The 22,402-nt window shown below is 43.5% G+C and overlaps 1 protein-coding gene across 8 annotated transcripts in view; it reads right to left on the bottom strand.

Annotated features, from left to right (window-relative positions):
* The window catches only part of SFMBT2 (Scm like with four mbt domains 2), a 178,319-nt gene that overhangs the window by 19,889 nt on the left and 136,028 nt on the right, over positions 1 to 22,402 (bottom strand). For all 8 annotated transcript variants that reach the window (XM_065920954.1, XM_065920952.1, XM_065920957.1 and 5 more), the window contains 4 exons: positions 15,857 to 15,970; positions 10,092 to 10,134; positions 8,236 to 8,306; positions 5,579 to 5,718 (listed from right to left, as the gene is read on the bottom strand). In XM_065920954.1, coding sequence (XP_065777026.1) covers positions 5,579 to 5,718; positions 8,236 to 8,306; positions 10,092 to 10,134; positions 15,857 to 15,970 — 368 coding nt within the window. The remainder of the gene's footprint in view (positions 1 to 5,578; positions 5,719 to 8,235; positions 8,307 to 10,091; positions 10,135 to 15,856; positions 15,971 to 22,402) is intronic.

Here is a 22,402-nt window from a genome sequence, read left to right on the forward strand (position 1 = left end):
CTTCCTCAAACTACCCCTTCACTCGCAAGTCCCAAGTGCAAGAAAATAAGCATATGGCCAGAACCACTGCAATACGCCTAAGGACCAGACACTCCCTCTAAAGACTCAGCTTCAGGCTCTGAGACACTTGTCTTTCCAAAAGCAAACCCTCACTACCAACAAATATTTGTGAGTTCTGGCAGGTTTGTGCTGCCGCCGCTGCTGCTGCTAAGTAGCTTCAGTCGTGTCCGACTCAGTGCGACCCCATAGATGGCAGCCCACCAGGCTCCCCCGTCCCTGGGATTTTCCAAGCAAGAATACTGGAGAGTATTGCCATTTTCTTCTCCAGGCATGCTCGTGAGCCATCACTATTGGGATACAGAGCGCAAAAAAAAAAAGTCAAAGTGCAACAAGAACCCTGAGACCTCGGGGGATTACTCCATGAAATGCCCACTCACTGAAGACCTACCTGCCCCATGCCGGACCCCAGAGCACAGAGACAGGACACAGAGCCACTGCTCCTGAAGTCCAGCCCCAACCAGACGAGGAATGAGCCAGACTCTGAGTTCACGTGCTGTTTCGAGCAAAAACCCACTACGAGACTGAGAAAAACCTCTCACTGAGTTGGGAGGCCACTGGCTGGATTGCTGAAGTGCCTGCGATTCTGTGGAGGAGACCAGCACACTGTCCACGAGAAAGAAAGAGAAGACAGCTGCGTGCGGGTGTGCATGCCCAGTCGTGTCTGACTCTGTGACCCTATGGCCTGGAGCCCACCAGGCTCCTCCATCCATGGGCTTCTCCAGGCAGGAATACTGCAGTGGGTTGCTATGTCTTTCTCCGGGGATCTTCCCAACCCAGGAATTGAACCTGAGTCTCCTGCAGTTCCTGCAATGCAGGCGGATTCTTTACCGCTGAGTCACTGGGGAAGCCCCCAGATGAAAGGCATGTGGCAGAAATGTTCACCTTTCAGTTTTCAGGTACCTGGCGTGTTCCAGGATGTAACCGGCATGGGCTGCACCCTGCTTTAATTCTGAAAAAGAAAGCTTTATGATCACTGAGGATTTGATCTTAAAATATTCTTTACTCTCAGCAGCTAGCCTGACAAGTGTCTTTTCTCATCTGGGCAGCATTTTGCTGCGTTCCAAGGTGCCTGTAAAGGGCGACCAAGAGAACACAGTTCCGTCAAGCACTCAACGGCCAGAACACGGCAATGCAAGCAGTTCTGGTATGTTTATGTTTTCTCTATTAGAATAATCATCTGGTTTTATTTTTTATTGTCAGTACAATTTACAGAAACTGAGTTTAAAAATAAATCCAATTGGTCCTGGCTGAAATCACACACCAAGTGTTTATCAACAGACAATAAAATCTCACCCCAGTCTTGTCACGGTGCTTCACTGAGAAAACCCCAGAGCTACATCTTATTTGTACATAGAAATGCATTTTGTGACTGTGAAAAGCAAATGCCTTCCAGACTTCAATTCAGAGTGGAAATGGCCTGCAATTAAATCGTAAACAGCATGCGATATTGAATAATTTTCCTATGGCTTCTCCCGATGTCACATCATATGTCTCTAAATTCAACAAGCTCTCTACAAAACCTTGGAATTGTAAGCGGAATAATTTGTGTGTACCTAACACTGCGGTGCATTAGAGTTCTCTCCATGAAAATAATGAAGCTGACAGCTGTTACGACGACCCAAGTTAGACTGAATTACTGAACCTTGCAAAGCATCAGAATTCACGCCATTGTGCTCTTGACCACAAAAGGCAGCACACAACTTGTCCCCAAATAACCGACAGGGTGTTTGCTGTGAAGCCAATGAATACTATTCCCAATAAACTGGCGTGAGATTGGTCTGAGTAACTCCAGAGGGAAATTGGCGCTACAGCAACATCTCCCTGGATTTCTTAGGGCTCATGAGGTGTGCACAGAGAAGCAATAGCCTTTATATAGCTGGACGGGTCTGGGATGGGAGTTTTCCCTCCGTCTCAGGCATAGGGGGACACAGCAAGAGGGTGGCTGCATGCAAACCTGGAAGCGAGTCCTCACCCACCTGCCAGGCTGGCCCCCCCATGGAGGACCTGGAGCCTCAGACCTGTGAGCATCCATGTCTGTGTCCTGAGCTGCTTGGTCCAGCCCATGGTTCCCTTTGACAGCGGCGCGAGCCCACTGGACATCATCCCCTCCACCTCACCCCCCCTTCCCCTCCCCTGGACTGTCACCCTCTGTGTGTGCACTGGGCTTCAGCCTCCCGTCTTAAAGGAGGAAAACTACTTTCTCTCTCCATCTCTCATCTTTGGTCCTCACCTCACTCCTGTCTCCACTGATGGTTAAAACCCTCAAGAACCGCCTACACCCATGGACTCCTCTCTCTCTCCTTCAGCTTCTCAGGGACACGATGAATGGGGCTTCCCGGAAACAGGTCTTATCAAGATTGCCTGAGATGCCAGCTTTGCCAAGAAGGAGTCCTTCTCGGCCTTGTCCTATTTCACCCCGTCAGCAGCTGGTGGCACTGCCTCCTCTGCAGACACTTTCTACCCTTACCCTCAGGACCCCAGGCTCTCATGATCCTTCTATGCCCCCCCAAACAACAGTGACCTCAGGGTGCAACCACTAGACTGCCCTCCTCCACCTATATTCACCCTACAAGGCACCTGGCTGCAAACACTGTCCACGCACTAGCAAACCCATGGCTGCCAAATGTGTGTTGGACCCTCACACCCATCTCCACCTGGCTGGACAACAGGCAAACTTGCATGTGCCAAATCAGACAGATTTACTCTGTGCCACCACTCCTTCTCCTTGCTGTTCAGGCCTCCGTGAATTCTGTTATTCCAGGTCACTAGGAAACCCTCCCTGTATCCAAAACATGTTGATTTGTTTGTTTACCATCGCTCTCTCTAGAACCTAATCCTCGAGAAATCGGGGGCTTCATTCTGTTCATTGTTTTATTCACCGTAGCTAGAACCATGCCTGGCAACAGTAGGTACTCAGTAAACAATTTGGGGAATTTCTTCAATGAGTTTCAAGATGGGCACTGAAATTAAATTATTCTGTACACCTAAAAATTAATGAATGATTGATTCACACCAAAAACTTATTTGGTACCATAAAATCTATGTCATTGGAGGGAAGTTCAGGAGATAGCACCTGCCACTGATTTCCTTTCCTACAAAATCCTACCCTATGGTACAATGAGAAAATTCAACAAAGGTATCTTATCTTCTTTATAATAAACCTTAACAACAAAAAAACTACATTTTCCCCATCCTTCCCGGACACTGTCTACTTAATTCCTGTGTCACACATTACATATGTACTATAGTTTCCACCACCCACATGCTTGGTACACAGTTCTCAGTGGTCAATGTTCAGCATAAAATCCAGAGAATATCATCCAGAGGTGTGTCTGCATCTCTGACTTTGTTGACTGACTTAACTGGGTGCCACGTAGGCAAGACTTTTCCTCTTTCCAGTATAACCTGAAATGTCTAAGTCCTTGCTCTGAGGCTGTGGGCAGGGGGGGAATCAACTCGCCCGGGGGGCACAGTTCCTGCTCACCTTGACCTCCCTCCCAGCTTCCAGCACAGCGCCCACCAGCACAGGCTTATGACTCCTAAATTGCTTTGGATCTGTCTAAATGGACAGATGGATGGAAGTATGATGTTTCATTCTTTCCTTGGTTTCCACAGCTAGGAGACTATCTGACATGACAGCAGCTGCTAAGTGTGCAATAACTGATTGAAAAAGCCTCAGAAGGTGTAGATGGGCAAAAAGAAACATACATGGACCGTTCAGTCCTCACACCGACTCCTGCACTTCCTGAGGCTAGAGAGCTACTAAGCCCACAGAAGCAGACTGAGAGATATGTCTCTGGTCCACTGCCCTCTCAGAGCTCAAGACCACCACACCTCCCACACAAATGCCAGTGTGGTGTCCACATGCACAGACCTCATCTACCTCTAGAAGAACCAGGGGGAAAATAGCCATCAGTCTACATTTTCCAAAGTCAGAGAAACCTTTAACTATGAACACCCCTGATGGCCCGATAAAGCAAACATGCTCTGTCTTTGCTCCAATGATCTCATTCTCCATAAGTGAAACGCAAACTGAAATCAAACACAGGTCCAGGGCAGGACTATTAGCATAAAGACTGGCTTGGCAGACTCACATTTTTCTTGCACTCATAGAACTAAAGAGCTTACTTTTTTTCCTCTCTTTCCTGCCTCGTGCATTTTCTGAACATCAGCAAAAAAACTAGTTCTGTCATCAAAAAACTGCTTTGGCCTGGCTTTTAAACTTGGCTGCTGGCACCTATCAGAGAATCGGTCAGGGCTAACTACTGTTGACCAAGTATGTAGCAAAGTAAACCAGTCAAAGCCTCAGAGAGAGACTGGCCCTGTAGCCACCATGTTTGTTAACAGGGCCCGCAGGTGGCCACGGACCTCACCATCACGTGGGTGTGACACGGTCTCACGGGGACTTTAAACAAGTACCAGGTTTGTGTCAGTCCCCTGTTCCGTTCTGATGGTTGGCGACAAAGTCAGCACAAATACAGGCAGAGGACAAGGCTGCGGCAAGGATGACCTCACAGGCTGAAACTGCTGGGGGACTTGGGAGCCCATTCCTGGTCTGGGGGCCTTATTTTACACGGTGGCAGGAATTCCCGTGTATAAGCCGGGCTTGTTTCTTCTCTGACCAAGTCTAACATCTGCAGGGTCTACAGTCTGTATCAACTTACACAGTTTGCAGCTCACCTCCCACCCCGACCTCCCTGAGGCCCTTGAGAGGGACTGCCCCCCCAACACCATCTCCCTTTAGCTATCAATTTCTCTTCAATGGGGTCCACTTGCCACTTAGGCTGGGCCACGCCTCTAATGATTTGGGGATGTAAAACATGAAGGTGATGGGTCTAAAGAAAAGCAGGCCTAAATAAGAATACAGGCCAAGCACCAGGGGTGGGGTGCAGGCCCCAGGACTCTCTGGACTCAGATTTCTGCACTTTCCAGGCCTGGCCCTGTGGTCCGCACATTCAAGGTGCTTCCAGCGTTCCTTCCCGTGATCCTGCCGATGCTCCAGGGCGCTCAGATGCTTTTCCAGTCCCTAGAGCGGGCGGCCCCCTTCCCCGACCCCACAGGCCCTGTTCTTGATACAAAGCGCAGCTCATGTAAGTTTGTTCAGTGGGTAAACAGATGGATAAACAGACCCCTTGTGCCCAAGGAACTACAACACACTCATCGTGGTGCACGTGATGTTCTGGGCATGCTTTTTTGTCACAAAAACAGGAACGTGACTATACAAAGGTTCAAGATAGGCCACCTTTTTAAACAGAAGAGTGATGATTCACCAAAGATTTTACTCAAATGTAGTGAGTATTTCCGCTGACTTGGGAAGGGAGGGGCCCACCCCACCAATAGAAGGGAGTCTTCCTGGGCTGGAACACTGCTCCCATCTGTGTATGACCTCCTTCAGACTGCAGGATGGAGAGGAAGGGGGTGCTTGGCACATGAATGGACCCAAACTCCTATGACTCCCTCAGGGACTGTGCCCACCCCCATCACCCCACCACCATCTGTGGCCATGAACGAGCTTTACCTCCTTAAGGACCAGCACGCATTTGCCTGGCCCCACTGACTGCGGCAGCTCAGCGATCCTGCCCTTATTGAGGTAGGGGCCCGAGAAACACCGGTGGTTGATGAAAAGCTGAGGACAGCAGTACTTCCCGTTCACCGTTCCTGCGTGGAAGAGAAACATGGTCGAGGCTCCAGGACCCACAGCTTATCATGCTGCACCAGCAAAGTTGCCCAGAGGGGCCTTGAGTCTCCCTATCAAATGCTTTACATCCACCATGCTCTGAGTTCCAGGGGTACAGCACAGTGACTCAGGTATCCATATTTACTTAGCCGATGTTGCTGACCAGTCACTGAGGTGTCCGACTCTTTGCAACCCCATGGACTGTAGTCTGCCAGGCTCCTCTGTCCATGAGATTTTCCAAGCAAGAATAGTGGCGTGTGTTGCCATTTTCTTCTCCAGGGGATCTTCCCAACCCAGGGATCAAACCTGCATCTCCCGCATTGGCAGGTAGATTCTTTACCACTGAGCCACCATGGAAATCACCATGTTCTTTCTCAGAGTCTCTTCCTTAAAAGTTATTACAAAAACCAAATATAGCTCCTCGTGCTCTACAGGGTTTGTCAGTTATGTACTTTATATATTACAGTGTGCATATGTCCACCATTGCCCTACACCCAGGCCAACACCTCATATGGCAGGGCTTCCTCACTTTGCCAGCCTCAGGGACATGAAGTGCGCCTCCCAGGGACTTAAATATGCATTTCCCTCATGGGTCTTCCAGCTTAGAAAGTGAACAGGCAAGGTGCTGATTTAGTTGTGTCTCAAGGTGCCACGGGGAAAAGCAGAACAACTAAATGGTAAGGTATCAGTGGAACCCACTGGACATCTACACACGGGATGTGGTCAGAGGACCAGCGGAGACCCACCCTCTCCCACGGCTGCTCCAAGCCAGGCGGCACTAACAGTGGTCTCTCTGCGTAAAAACTTGTTATCGAGAGAGTAACACCGACATATATGTATTAAGGAGGCTGAGCGCCAAGAACTGATCCTTTCGAAAGGCGGTGCTAGAGAAGACTCTTCAGAGTCCCACGGACAGCAAGGAGATTAAACAAGTCCATCCTAAAGGAAATAAACCCTGAATGTTCATTGCAAGGACTGATGCTGAAGCTGAAGCTCCAATACTTTGGCCACCTGATGCTAAGAGTTGACTCACTGGAAAAGACTCTGATGCTGGGAAAGATTGACGGCAAAAGGAGAAGAGGGTGGCAGAGAATGAGATGGTTAGATAGCATCACTGACTTAGTGGACATGAATTTGTGCAAACTCTGGGAGATAGTGAAGGACAGGCGAGCCCGATGTGCTGCAGTCCATGGGTTTGCAAAAAGCTGGAGATGACTTAGTGACTGAAGAACAAATGAACATATACACACTCCCATGTGTAAAACAGAGAGCGAGCAAAAGCCACTGTGCCGCTCGGGGAGCTCTGCCCCGTGCTCTGTGATGACCTAGAGAGCTAGAGTTGGGGGGAGGAGTAGGAGGGAGGCAGGGGATGTGTGCATACATACAGCGGATTCATTTCATTGTACAGCAGAAACTAACAACTGTAAAGCAATGATACCCTAATTAAAAAATAAATTTTAAAAAACCCTGTTATTCATTTGGGATGGTCATTTGATAGACCAGGAAGCTTTGTTCTCATAGGACTTTAACTGAGAACCAATACGTAAGGGGGGAGATATGTTATTTTTCCAAGTGTAAGACTGAAGGAGTAAAACAACAATTACCGACTCTGAAAGATGACATAGGTCTTTTAAAATCATTCTGAAGTTTTAATTTTATAAAACAGGCAAAAAAAAAAAAAGAAGTCCACAGCTGCATTTACATGGAAATTCAAGGGTAGGATTACTCTGCTCAGCTCTTTAGAAAAAACAATCTTAGTAAGTCTACTCATAAAACTGCTCTCTTTACTGCAAAGAAAACTTTGAATAAAAGGATTCTTCCATGGTACACAAGTTTTAATCTTGGGTTCAGAGCAGACTTCCTTTTGGCTGGAAAATAGAATACTTAATCAAATATATTACTTAATGTACAAACATGTCTATAATCAAATGTGTAATCCAAAGGTAATTCATATTTATGTTTTTAAAAGTTACTGTAAGACATAAGACATTATACATTTAAAAAAAAAAACATATTATTCCCAACCAGCCACTCAAACAAGGTTTTAGGGAGCAATTCAAAAGCCCACGGGGACTTAAGGATTAACCACTAGTGTAAAAATGCAAGGGCAACTGGCATAAATGGCATAAAATGTCCAAAAAGAAATGCCTAATAATATTTCCAAATCTTTTCCAACAGGATTATTCCTGATACGCAGTTCTAACTGGACATGTAATTTCCAAGTGACACATGGACCCAGCTTCTCATGCCAAGGGAAGTGTCTCTAGCTACTGACCAAGAAACAAAAAAGGAAAGACACCAAGAATAAAGCTTAGAAAAAATTTTTAAAGGAGTAGGTATCTGAAAAAAAAGATAGTTGGCTCAAAGTTGAGTATTTTCATACTGACCTAAAAAATATATCAGAGTTGAGTATTGTCATAATGACCTAAAAATACACCCATGTCTCCACTTACAGCAAGACAGGAGAAGGGTCAGGGCATCCTACCTAGCTGACATACCTGTGGCGTCCAGGTGCGGGAACAGACAAAGGTCGTGAGGTATTTTCTCAACAGGCACTGTGGATGATGATCTGTGGATAAAGCAGACACTCCCGTGGGTCCCAAGCTACAGAAGAAACCAGTACCTTCCAAAGTCTTTCCATAACTTACAGGAATCTAAGCTATGAGTATGTAACACACCACGTGTGCACGGATAAGAACAGGTAAGATCATCGGGGGGAAATTCTTACAATAATTTCAAGAAACCTGTGGGTCATCTGCCCCTCGAGGGGGTCATCACTGATCTCTGAGGCTCCTCTAGGTCACTTCCTGGGCATGTCGCTTGTTAAAGAATCATAGAAATGTCCTCAATCATATTTAGGACATGCAGAAATGTCAGCTTGCACTGACTTTCATTAAAGTCAGACTTCCCCTTAATAATGACTTTCTGCTGACTTCTGATTTCTGGGGTCCGTGCATGTATGGGTTGAGGCCACACTGAAAAGTAGATCCTTAAAGAAAAATCTCAGAATTGATGATTCTTAAAATGTGAAGTAGGCTTGTTAGTCTAGGACAGGAGTCTGTGCTGCTGTTCAGTAAAAAGTTGCTGAACAAATATAAAAACTATCGCTCTAGGGGAAAAGGGCAAATTTGGTTTCCAGGAGATGTACAGGTTGACTTCATAGAAACTGCACAGATGAAAAGTTACGTAAACTCCAAGTAAATAGTAATGAGGGCTCTTAGCGGGATCATCTATGGTGCCGGCTCTCAAAGCAGGGTCTCCAAGCTGTCAGGTCAGCATCACCTGGGAGCCCGTTACATGTGGAAAAGCTCAGGCCCCATCACAGACACCCTGAATGAGAAATTCTACAGATGAGGCCTGGCAATCTGTGTTTTAATGAGCTGTCTAGTGACAGATCCAAGTACAGGTGAAAACTGCTGATCCACAGGCTGCAAATTTAGGAGTCATGAATTCAAACTGAGATTCAATGAGGGGGACTGTTATTTTAGCTTTTACCTATTTCAATGTTATCCAGATAAAACTGGAGTCAGATGAGTAGCCTGATACACTGTTAGAAACATACTCAGAATACCCGCTAAACTGTTATTCACATCAAATAACAATGAAGCTATTATTCGATTTTAAGTTTCAACTTCAGTACATGGAAAAAAAAAAAAAAGCTGCTTTCCACTCCCTTTCCATCAGTCTATCAAGAAAACAGATTCACTCAGTAAGGGATATTTACCGTGGTGTATTCCAGACATTTTTAAACATATAAACATGGTACTAACAGTGACAATTTTCCAAAAATATACAGACAGTAGGTCCACACACTATAGAATATCCTCCTTCCTCATAAATTTACAACTGAAACGAGGAGTGACCTACATTTATTTGGCAATGGAGGGACATACATCTTCATGTGGACTCTAATTTAATCTTTCTAAAACTCCCCGAGAAATAGGTATTTTACAAAGGCGAGCGTTGAGGTGTGGCGTAATAAAACAACCTGCTCCAGCTCACCAGGCTGCAAGGGGGCAGAGCTGAGGCCTGGACAGGCAGCTCTTGGGGGCCCCGGGGCATTAAGCACTCTGAGAACTGTCGCAGAGCACCCTGACCAGAATGCGGGACCGCGGGCATCCGACAGGTCAGCTACGCTGGGATGAAAGTAAGAGGTTACAGTCTGGAAAAGAAATTCCTCAAGAAGCAGGCCCTGCGTGTCCTGCACGTAACAGATGCTCCGTACATCTCTCCCTGTCGCCTCGACTCCTGTGCTAGGTCGTGACCAGCTCTCTAACAAAAACAGCCCTATTTCCATCCTCTTTAAAGACACTTCATAGCTTATCATGGAGTTTCTGTGGAAAAACACACTTACTGTTTTTCTGGCTGCACAACTGCAATCTTTCTCTTCTTTTGTGCTGTAAAACAGGCAAAAGGGGGAAAAAAGAAGAGCAGCTTTTTCAGTGAGTTGGGAATAAGTTTTTTTTTTTTTTTAATGGCACCATAGGTATAGAACTGTGTCTGTTTTTAAAGTAACAATTTTAAAACTGAAAAGTTACTTCATTCCAGCCACAATTTTATCTTCATCTCTTACCAGCACAAAACAGACTTTGACTTTTCAGAAATGAAATCTAAAGAGAATTTAGTGCATTTTACCTTATCACTACATGGGCTACTTTATTCTAAAATGTGCTTCTAATAAAAAGAATGCACATGTCAGACCTCTCAGGAACACAGCTGGTGAAATGGACTGGTACAAGCATGATTATCCAGATGACTTATTCCCACAGAAGTGTGGTAAGGTAAATAATTTTACCATAGAAGCATGCTCCCGAATTAGGATTAGAGGCATTTTACAAACTACAACATTTTATCATTAAAAGTGGATTGGCACCTAGCAAATATATACATCTGTCAAATAATGACAGAAACCAGCCAACAATAACCTGAAGTTAAGAACATTTCCAGTTTACATTTATAACTGGTTGGAATCACCTTTACGAAGACAGACCAGAGCTTTTGGCATCTATTAACTCAGACACAGATAATCCTGCATCTTCCAACATTAGGAAAAATTAATTCTCAGAGTTTCTAAAGCTGTCAGAGTTTGGCAGGTTTAATTAGACTTTGTCTCTTCAAAGCAAAATGCGTGTATGAGAAACAAAAGGAGAACACAAATAAATAAGAGAAATAGTGACTCAAAACTTCATCTATTCTTGATTTTATTTAGTATCCAATTCCAATATAGGCAGACCCGCAGAGATGTTGTGGGTTTGGTTCCAGACCACCCCAACAGAGTGACTATCACAATTAAGGAGTGATGGGAATTTTTTGGTTTCCCGGTGCATATAAAAGTTATGTTTTATAAGTCTACTATAAATCTGTAGTCTATCAAGTGTATCATAATAATATTCTGTCTAAAAAAATAATGTATATACATTAATCAAAAATACTTATTAAAAAATGCTATCTTCTGAGCTTCACTGAGTCATAGTGATGACATCAAAAGGTCACTGATCACAGATAATCACAACAAATACAATAATGATGAAAAAGAAATACTGCAAGAATTACCAAAATGTGACACAAAGACACGAAGTGAAACAATATTGTTGGAAAAGTGGTATCACAGGCATGCTTGATGCAGGGTTGCCTGAAACTTTCAATATGTAAAAAATGCAGTATGTGTGACAACGAAGTCTGCCTGTAATTACTATGAGAAAGTACAAACTCTGTGATCTCTAAAGGGAAAGATGAGTGTGTAGACTAAGTTGCCTAAGTCAGTCTTTGTTAATTGGGGTGAGATGCCCAAACTGTGAGATGTCTTGATGAGAAGCCAAACACAACAGGCTGGGGAACAGAGAGGAAACATCGCTGTGTTCACCTTAACCTGCGTGGGGTTTCACCCAGAAAAACTCAAAATGCTCCTCCCCTCCCAAAGCCAGTGAAGGAGGGAGGGAGAGGGTCAGGACACGAATTTCTGTCTGAGGCACAAGCAGGCACAGGGGGTTGCATCTAAACCTGCCCAGGGCGGTGGGGGCTGAGAGCCAAGGACCAAGACATTTCAAGGCAGAATAAAAGACAAAGAAGGCCCTCAACACTGAAATCATTATTCTAAGCGCATAATTTTAGAAGTATTTTAAATTGAGGGCAAGGCATTACTGTCATAGGATGGGACTGTCAGTATGCAGTATTGGATACAGGGCAGAACCTCTTAGAATCCACCTCTGTCTATAGCCTGGGCCCCTACTTTATTCACATGAATAACCCCTTCTGACTCTTAGGGAGTACTGGTAAGTCTCTTGGTTCCTTCAAAATTTCTCGACCTCAGGAAACAGGAGGCCAGCAATGTTCTGGGCATCTACGTAAATGAACCTTATGGGAGGATGCTAGAAAAAAGTCAGCCAGCATACAAATTAATAAAGAAAATATTAGAAATATCTGACCTATTTCACAAAAAATTAAAAGCCTTACCTTTAAGGACATACAATTTTAAATACTTCTGTTGACACTTTAGGGTGGAATTATAAATGCTAAGACTTATTATTGAATGAATTATTATATACTATAAATGAATATTTTTTGAAATGGTTATCATTTTAGGACAATGACCTACAACAATTTTCCTGAAAACACACACTTGTATATATTTAAGTGGTGTGTTTGTGCGTGCATGTGTGTGTGTGTGGGAGGCTGGGCTATTTTGACTACTAATATTGGTTTGATTTGGCACTTCAGTGATCAGAAGGATGTAATGTAACGCCCCTTTCAAAGTCCAATTGAAATCTCACTGGTAATTTAATGCCAAGAATCAGTTCAGGTCAGTCTCTCAGTCATGTCCAACTCTTTGTGAACCCATGAACTGCAGCACGTCAGGCTTCCCTGTCCATCACCAACTCCCAGAGGTTGTTCAAACTCATGTCCATCCAGTCGGTGATGCCATCCAACCACCTCAACCTCTGTCATCCTCTTTTCCTCCCTCCTTCAATCTTTCCCAGCATCAGGGTCTTTTCTAGTGAGTCAGCTCCTTGCATCAGGTGGCCAAGATAGGAAGTTTCAGCTTCAGTATCAGGCCCTCCAATGAATATTCAGGATTGATTTCCTTAGGATTAACTAGTTTGATCTCCTTGCAGTCCAAGAGAATCTCAAGAGTCTTCAACTCCACAGTTCAAAAGCATCAATTCTTTGACGCTGAGCTTTCTTTATAGTCCAGCTTTCATATCCATACATGACTACTAAAAAAAATCATAGCTTTGACTAGACAGACCTTTGTTGGCATAGTAATGTCTCTGCTTTTTAACATGCTGTCTAGATGGCTCATAGCTTTTCTTCCAAGGAGCAAGTGTCCTTTAATTTCATGGCTGCAATCACCATCTGCAGTGATTTTGGAGCCCAAGAGAATCAAGTCTGTCACTGTTTCCATTGTTTCCCCATTTATTTGCCATGAAGTGATGGGACCGGATGCCATGATCTTTGATTTCTGAATGTTGAGTTTTAAGCCAACTTTTTCACTCTCCTCTTTCACTTTCATCAAGAGGATCTTAAGTTCTTCATCACTTTCTGCCATTAGGGTGGTGTCCTCTGCATATCTGAGATTATTGATATTTCTCCCAGCAATCCTGATTTCAGCTTGCACTTCATCCAGCCTGGCATTTCACATGATATACTCTGCATATAAGTTAAATAAGCAGGGTGACAATATACAGCCTTGACATACTCCTTTCCCTATCTGGAACCAGTCTTTTGTTCCATGTTCATTTCTAACGGTTGCTTCTTGATGTTCATACAGATATCTCAGGAGGCAGGTAAGGTGGTCTGGTATTTCCAGCTCTTGAAGAATTTTTCACAGTTTGTTGTGATCCACACACCCAAGTACTTTGACAAAATCAATAAAGCAGATGTTTTTCTGGAACTCTCTTGCTTTTTCGATTAACCAATGGATTTTGGCAATTTGATCTCTGCTTCCTCAGCCTTTTCTAAATCCAGCTTGAACATCTGGAAATTAACGGTTCATGTACTGTTGAAGCCTGGCTTGGAGAACAGTAAGCATTACTTTGCTAGCGTGTGAGATGAAACCAATTGTGTGGTAGTTTAAACATTCTTTGACATTGCCCTTCTTTGGGATTGGAATGAAAACTGACCTTTTCCAGTCCTGTGGCCACTGCTGAGTTTTCCATATTTGCTGGCATGTTGAGTGCAGCACTTTCACAGCATCATCCTTTAAGATTTGAAATTTCTCAACTGAAATTCCATCACCTCCACCACTTTTGCTCATAGTGATGCTTCCCAAGGCCTACATGACTTTGCATTTCAGGATGTCTGGCTCTAGGTGAGTGATCACACCATCATTGTTACCTGGGTCATGAAAATCTTTTCTGTATAGTTCTTCTGTGTATTCTTGCCACCTCTTCATAATATCTTCTGCTTCTGTTAGATCCATACCATTTCTGTCCCTTATGGTGCCCATCTTTGCATGAAATGTTCCCTTGGTATGTCTAATCTTCTTGAAGAGATCTCTAGTCTTTCCCATTCTATTGTTTTCCTCTATTTCTTTGCATTGATCACTGAGGAAGGCTTTCTTATCTCTCCTTGCTATTCTCTGGAACTCTGCATTCAAATGGGTATATCTTTCCTTTTCTCCTTTGCCTTTAGCTTCTCTTCTTTCTTCAGCTATTTGATGACCTCCTCAGACAACCATTTTGCCTTTTTGCATTTCTTTTTCTTGGGGATGGTCTTGATCACTGCCTCCTGTATAATGTCACAAATGTCCATCCATAGTTCTTCAGGCACTCTGTCTAGCAGATCTAATCCCTTGAATCTATTTCTCCCTTCCACTGTATAATTGTAAGGGATTTGATTTAGGTCATACCTGAATGGTCCAGTAGTTTTCCCAACTTTCTTCAATTTAAGTCTGAATTTGGCAATGAGGAGTTCATGATCTGAGCCACAGTCAGCTCCTGGTCTTGTTTTCGTTAACGGTTTCAAGCTTCTCCATCTTTGGCTGCAAATATAAGCAATCTGATTTCGATATTGACATCATCTGATTTCGGTGATGTCCACGTGTAGAGTCTTCTCCTGTGTTGTTGGAAGAGGGTGTTTGCTATGACCAGTGCATTCTCTTGGCCAAACTCTGTTAGCCTTTGACCTGCTTCATTCTGTACTCCAAGGCCAAATTTGCCTGTTACTTCAGGTATCTCTTGACTTTCTACTTTTCCATTCCAGTCCCCTATGATGAAGAGGACATCATTTTTTGTTGTTAGTTCCAGAAGGTCTTGTAGGTGTTCATACAACTGTTCAACTTCAGCTTCTTCATCATAACTGGCTGGGGCACAGATTTGGATTACTACAGTACTGAATGGTTTGTCTTGAAAACAAACAGAGATCATTCTGTCATTTTTCAGATTGCACCCAAGTACTGCGTATCGGACTCTTCTGTTGACTCTATGGGTTACTCCAGTTCTTCTAAGGGATTCTTGCCCCCAGTAGTAGATATAATGGTCATCTGAATTAAATTCGACCACTCCAGTCCATTTTAGTTCACTGATTCATAAAGTGTCGATGTTCACTCTTGCCATCTGCTATTTGACCACTGCTAACTTATCTTGATTCATGGACCTAACATTCTAGGTTCCTATGCAATATTGTTCCTTACAGCATCCGACTTTACTTCCATCACCAGTCACATCCACAACTGGGCATTGTTTTCACTTTGGCCTCATCTCTTCATTGCCAGGAATAGTTAAGTGTTTACACCTATGTCAGTAAATTATTGGAACCAATTACGACTGGTTTTGGGGTAAACCTTTGGGGTAAACCTTAGGAAAATAAGTTCTGTCTCAGATACAATCATACAAATATATAGTATTTAGCTTCAACTTGCTCGTGAATTGCATACAAACAGGGAGTAAAGATCCCAGACACTCATCTCCGCCTTGTCACTGTGACTCGGTTTCTCAAGTTGGGAAATGCCTGCAGACATTCATCTCACGCAGATGCTTACAGGATGAATGAGACAAAAGTCCTGGGGTTCTGTGCAAAACAGAATATTTTTTGATTTTTACAGTTTGGCTCCACTCTCTTTACCAAACTGCCTATTTATTCACCTAAGCCCAGCTAGGCTCAGAGGGGGGCGATACTCACAGGCTGTCTTGTGTGGTGTAGTCAGAGGGTAGGAGTTGGCCTCACACCAACCCACAGGGAAGATGTCCATAGATTCAACGTCCACGATGAACTCTGGAGCCGGGCTCTGCAGGCCTGCGGGGAGCCGAGACAACAGGTGAAAACAGGTGTTAACAACAAAGACACAGAAGAAGGAGGGGAAATCAGAGCAGCTCTGGGCGGGGTGGGGGGGGAGACACTGTTCTGAAAGTTGAATCTAAAGCCAATGGTATTTTACGACAGATACAAATGCCAGAGAGGTACAGTAGCAGGAGTTCACAGGATTCACAAGAAGGGGGACTTGGAAAAGAGATACTTTCCCCTGAAAATGAGAGGAAGAGGAAGAATAACTGGGGACAACTGCATCCTTGTCCCCACTGAAGGACAAGCATCCTTCTTTCTTAAGAATGGTTTTGAAGCTAAGGAAGGTAGTCCAGCCTGTGGGGTGGGGGCACCAAGACATTCTTCACCCAACACCAAGCAAAGGTCAACCTTCAACCAACAGAAGTTAAATGTTCCAGTTAAAAGCAACTGGGAGGGTTCAGAGACACTGGTTATAAGCAGTGAGCATCAACGCACAATTTCCTAGGGGACAAGCTCTTTTATCCTGTGACCACGAACTTCTGACTCAGTTTGCGGGCTGCAGACTCTTGCCATGACATCAAAGTCACTTAGGCAGGAGTGTCTCTTTGGTGGGGACCTGCCCTCGTATCATAATGAAAACGATGCCTTTTGTTAAGTCTGCAGAGCATCTGAGAGAAAAAATCTGGATACAATATGAGCAGGGGTTCCCAGGAACTCTGGCTGCCGAGAGAATAAATTTAGAACCTTGCAAACTAGTGAAGAAAAGGAAATTCTACACCAAATCAACAGTTCTTTAAAAACACACTTTGAGGATCGACACTCTTGAACCAAGAATCAAAAGATAAGAAAGAGCTCTATTAATGGAGTGACTCCCTGGCCCTGACCACTTAATCTTGCTTTGCTTTTGGTTTCTTCACTTGGAATCAAAACAAAAGTTAACACTCTTAGAAACTCCATCACACATCCAAGCAATCACACATCATCTGATGAATTCTGAATCACACTTCCACTTCTGGAAGCTCAGTACCAGCAAACATAAAATCTTCTCACTATTTCGGCTACACTGACTCCCAGAGTACGTTATTTGATAAACCCAGGTACCAGATTTAGCACTAAAACCTAACTTTGGTACACAAAATGCCTGGAACACTGACAGCAGATACTTATACACATGTTATCACCTCCAGTCACCACACTGAACTTCTGATGTGTTCTCAGAGAAAGTCATTACTACGGTTATCAATCCTAACTTCCTTTTCACTGAATTCTACAATAATGTGAAAGATATATAACCTACAAGAATGCAAGCAGGTTTATAGGGCTTAGGTTCCAACACAGTTGAATGAATAGAAAACATTTCTGCCCTGCATTACGTGACTCAACCAACATTTAACTAATCTGCTAAAGAAATCATCCAATAAGTAAAACTGCCAAAACAGATAAAAGCTAAAGAAACTCCCCAACTACCTTCAAATACAAAACTGATCTTTTCTTGGTGCGAAGGGCATTGGATTCAGCAGATGAGCCAATGAAGAGTCACAGAGCTGTTTCCCATCATACCAGGCACTGCCTCACCTTCAGGCTCAGAAAAATACAGACAGAGCCTATTTCTTAGCTACTCAGCGATTTTGCTAACAGGCTGAATTCATCTACTACATACAAATTATTTCTAGATTTGTGTTTAGGTGCAAATCAGATTTTCAAGGTCAAAGTCGTACTTCAGGAGGGAGTATAAAGTGAACTTTATAGATTACTTCTTCCCAAACGCTCTGCCAGTTCAGACATCACATCATATTAGTGTGCTTCAACATACACACTTGTATAACGATATAAACATTCATATACTTCTTTTCCTAAGAATCATTTTGCTTTTTAGTTTTTTAATTTATCTTATTTTTGGCTCTGCTAGGTCTTCACTGCTGCACATGGGCTTTCTCTCGTCGCGGCGAGGGGCGCCTACTCTCTAGTCCTGGTTCCTGGGCTTCCATAGTTGCAGGGCACACACTTAACTGCCCGACAAAAGGCACGTGGGGTCCTCTGGGATCAGAGACCAACCCACATCCCCTGCAAGGGTGGGTGGATCCATAACCACTGGCCCACTGCTCCTCTGTCCGTGGGATCTCCCAGGCAAGAAATACCTGAGTAGATTGCCATTTCCTTCTGCAGGGGAATGCGTCACACAGGCGGCTTCCTGACCACTGCGTCACCTGGGAAGCCCCCAACCTCGTCTAGTGTTGCCACCAACAGTCAGATGGGTTGAAGTGTGCGATGAGAAGGTAAAGCACTAGAAGACAGAGAAGCAGGACCTGGGGCCTGGAAGCCCTGCCCTCCATCCACTCCACTCCGTCCCTGTGCAGACGCTGGCCCACAGAGCAAGACCTCAGAGAGGCCCTCACTCATTTCAGCCCTGGAGCTAAATTCCTAAGGAATCAAGACACAGCAAAACTAGCTGACAAGAGTGGCACAGGATAGGAAACCATCCGAAAGAAAAGAACAGAAATGGGATTAAACATGTAAGTGGAGGGAGAGGTCCAGGGATGGCGAACTCTTAGGACACTCACTCTCATGCAGGTACTTTTCAAAGAGTTTTATCCTTACGACCCTAAGAGATCAGATGGCTTTCACTCCCATTTTACAGAAGAGTAAATGAAGCTGAAGCTCCAATACTCACACCTGATGCAAAGAGCCAACTTACTGGACAAGACCCTGATGCTGAGACAGACTGGGGGCAGGAGAAGAGGACAGCAGAGGATGAGATGTTGGATGGCATCACCGGCTCAGGGAACATGAACTTGGGCAAACTCGGACAGACACAGAGGGCCAGGAGGCCTGGCGAGCTGCAGTCCATGGGGTCACAAAGAGCTGGACATGGCTTAGTGACTGCACAACAACAACAGAGGGTCAGGGAAAGGTCGAGTGGCTGGTAAGAGGGGGTCTAGGGCTCACACCCCAGCAATCTCACTCCGGAGCCTAGGAAGGCATTCAAGGGAGGTTCGTGAGGAGAACACAGTCAGTCAGAAGTCACACCGAGCCCAACAGCAGCTTGAAAACCCAAACTCGCCTTTGGTTCCGACTGCAAAGCCTTCTAGGGAGCAGATCTCCCTCCTCAGCCTCCCATCAAATTCTTCCCCCAACATTCCCAATTGCTTAAGAAAACCAGAGCCAGGACTGTTGCTGACCACCCAGAACCTGTGTAGCTGACTGGCGATCTCCAAAGCCTGTTCACAGACAGCAGTCCTGCCTCTTGGGCCACCTTCCTTAGCTGTGCAAGAATATAGGTCCTGTCCCATATATACACACACACACACACACACACACACATATATATACACACACACGTATATATACCCCATGTATATACATATATATACCCATATATATATATATACACTCATGTATATATATATATCCATATATATACACTCATGTATATGCATATTATATACCCATATATATACACTCATGTACATATATATATGTACCCATACATATATATACACACACCCATATATACATACATACATATATCCACCCATATATATATATATATATATATACACAAACCTATATATATACACACACATACATATATATACACACACCCATATATATACACATATGTACATATATACAAACACCCATCTATACAATACATATATACACACACCTATATGCACATACATATACACACACCCATCTACACATACATATACACACCTATATATACACCCCATATATATATACATATACACACCTATAGATACATATGCATGTATACACATCTATATATGTATACATACATACACATACACCCATATATATATATACACACACACACACACACCCCTATATATATACAAACACATTATATATATATACATACCCTATATAAATATACACACACACACATATATATTATGTGGACCTGCATGCTCAGTTGTGTCTGACTCTCTGCAACCCCAGGGACTGCAGACCACCAGGCTCCTCTGTCCATAGGATTTTCCAGGCAAGAACACTGGAGTGGGTTGACATTTCCTCCTCCAGGGGATCTTCCCGACCCAGGGATCGAACATATGACTCCTGTGTCTCCTACATTACAGGTAGATTCTTTACCACTGAGCCACTGGGGAAGTCTTATACATATATATACACACCCATATATACTCACACATATACACACACACCCATATATACTCATACATATAGATATACACCCATAATAAACATGTATATACACACCCATACATAAACATACATATATTTAAACACCATATATATATATACACATCCATATATACCCATACATATATATATACACACAGCATATATATATACACACCCATATATACACATACATATATATATACACCCATAATATACATGCATATATACACACCCATACATACACATACATATATTTAAACACCATATATATAAACACCCATTTATACACATACATACGTATACACACACACACACACACACACATATATATATATACACACACACACACATATGAAGACCTACAATACCTTCTGGAACTAACAACCAAAAAATGATGTCCTTTTCATCACAGGGGACTGGAATGCAAAAGTAGGAGGGCAAGAGATACCTGAAGTAACAGGGAAATTTGGCCTTGGAGTACAGAATGAAGCAGGTCAAAGGCTAACAGAGTTTGGCCAAGAGAATGTACTGGTCATAGCAAACACCCTCTTCCAGCAACACAAGAGAAGACTCTTAAACATGAACATCACCAGATGGTCAGTACCAAAATCAGATTGCTTATATTCTTTGCAGCCAGAGATGGAGAAGCTCTATACAGTCAGCAAAAACAAGACCAGGAGCTGACTGTGGCTCAGATCATGAACTCCTCATTGCCAAATCCAGACTTAAATTGAAGAAAGTAGGGAAAACCACTATACCATTCAGGTATGACCTAAATCAAATCCCTTACGACTATACAGTGGAAGGGAGAAATAGATTCAAGGGATTAGATCTGATAGACAGAGTGCCTGAAGAACTATGGACATAGGTTCATGACATTGTACAAGAGGCAGTGATTAAGACCATCCCAAGAAAAAGAAATGCAAAAAGGCAAAATGATTGTCTGAGGAGGCCTTACAAATAGCTGAGGAAAGAAGAGAAGCTAAAGGTAAAAGAAAAGGAAAGATATACCCATTTGAATGCAGAGTTCCAGAGAATAGCAAGGAGAGATAAGAAAGCCTTCCTCAGTGCTCAAAGCAAAGAAATAGAGGAAAACAATAGAATGGGAAAGACTAGAGATCTCTTCAAGAAAATTTAGAGATACCAAGGGACCATTTCATGCAGAGATGGGCACAATAAAGGACAGAAATGATATGGACCTAACAGAAGCAGAAGATATTAAGAAGAGGTGGCAAGAATACACAGAAGAACTATACAAAAAAGATCTTCATGACCCAGATAATCACAATGATGTGATCACTCACCTAGAGCCAGACATCCTGAAATGCAAAGTCAAGTAGGCCTTAGGAAGCATCACTACGAACAAAGCTAGTGGAGGTGATGGAATTCCAGTTGAGAAATTTCAAATCCTGATTCTGTGAAAGCGTTGCACTCAATATGCTACCAAATATGGAAGACTCAGCAGTGGTCACAGGATTGGAAAAGGTCAGTTTTCATTCCAATCCCAAAGAAGGGCAATGCCAAAGAATGCTCAAACTACCACACACTTGCACTCATCTCACATGCAAGCAAAGCAATGCTCAAAATTCTCCAAGTCAGACTTCAACCGTACATGAACCATGAACTTCCGGATGTTCAAGCTGGATTTAGAAAAGGCTGAGGAACCAGAGATCAAACTGCCAATATCCGCTGGATCAGAGAAAAAGCAAGAGAGTTCCAGAAAAACATCTACTTCTGTTTTATTGATTATGCCAAAGCATTTGACTGTGTGGATCACAACAAACTGTGGAAAATTCTTAAAGAGATGGGAATATCAGGTCACCTTACCTGCCTCCTGAGAAATCTGTATGCAGGTCAGGAAGCAACAGTTAGAACTGGGCATGGAACAACAGACTGGTTCCAAACCAGGAAACGAATAAGTCAAGGCTGTATATTGTCACCCTGCTTATATTGTATGCAGAGTACATCAGGCAAAATGCTGGGCTGGATGAAGCACAAGCTGGAATCAAGACTATCAGGAGAAATATCAATAACCTCAGATATGCAGAGGACACCATCCTAATGGCAGGAAGTGATTAAGAACTTAAGATCCTCTTGATGAAAGTGAAAGAGGAGAGTGAAAAAGCTGGCTTAAAACTCAACATTCAAAAAACAAAGATCATGGCATCTGGTCCCATGGCAAATAGATGGGGAAACAATGGAAACAGTGACAGATTTTATTTTCTTGGGCTCCAAAATCACTGCAGACGGTGACTACAACCATGAAATTAAAGGACGCTT

This window comes from Muntiacus reevesi, chromosome 2, assembly GCF_963930625.1.
Source record: "Muntiacus reevesi chromosome 2, mMunRee1.1, whole genome shotgun sequence".
In the NCBI taxonomy this organism is placed as follows: Eukaryota; Metazoa; Chordata; class Mammalia; order Artiodactyla; family Cervidae; genus Muntiacus; species Muntiacus reevesi.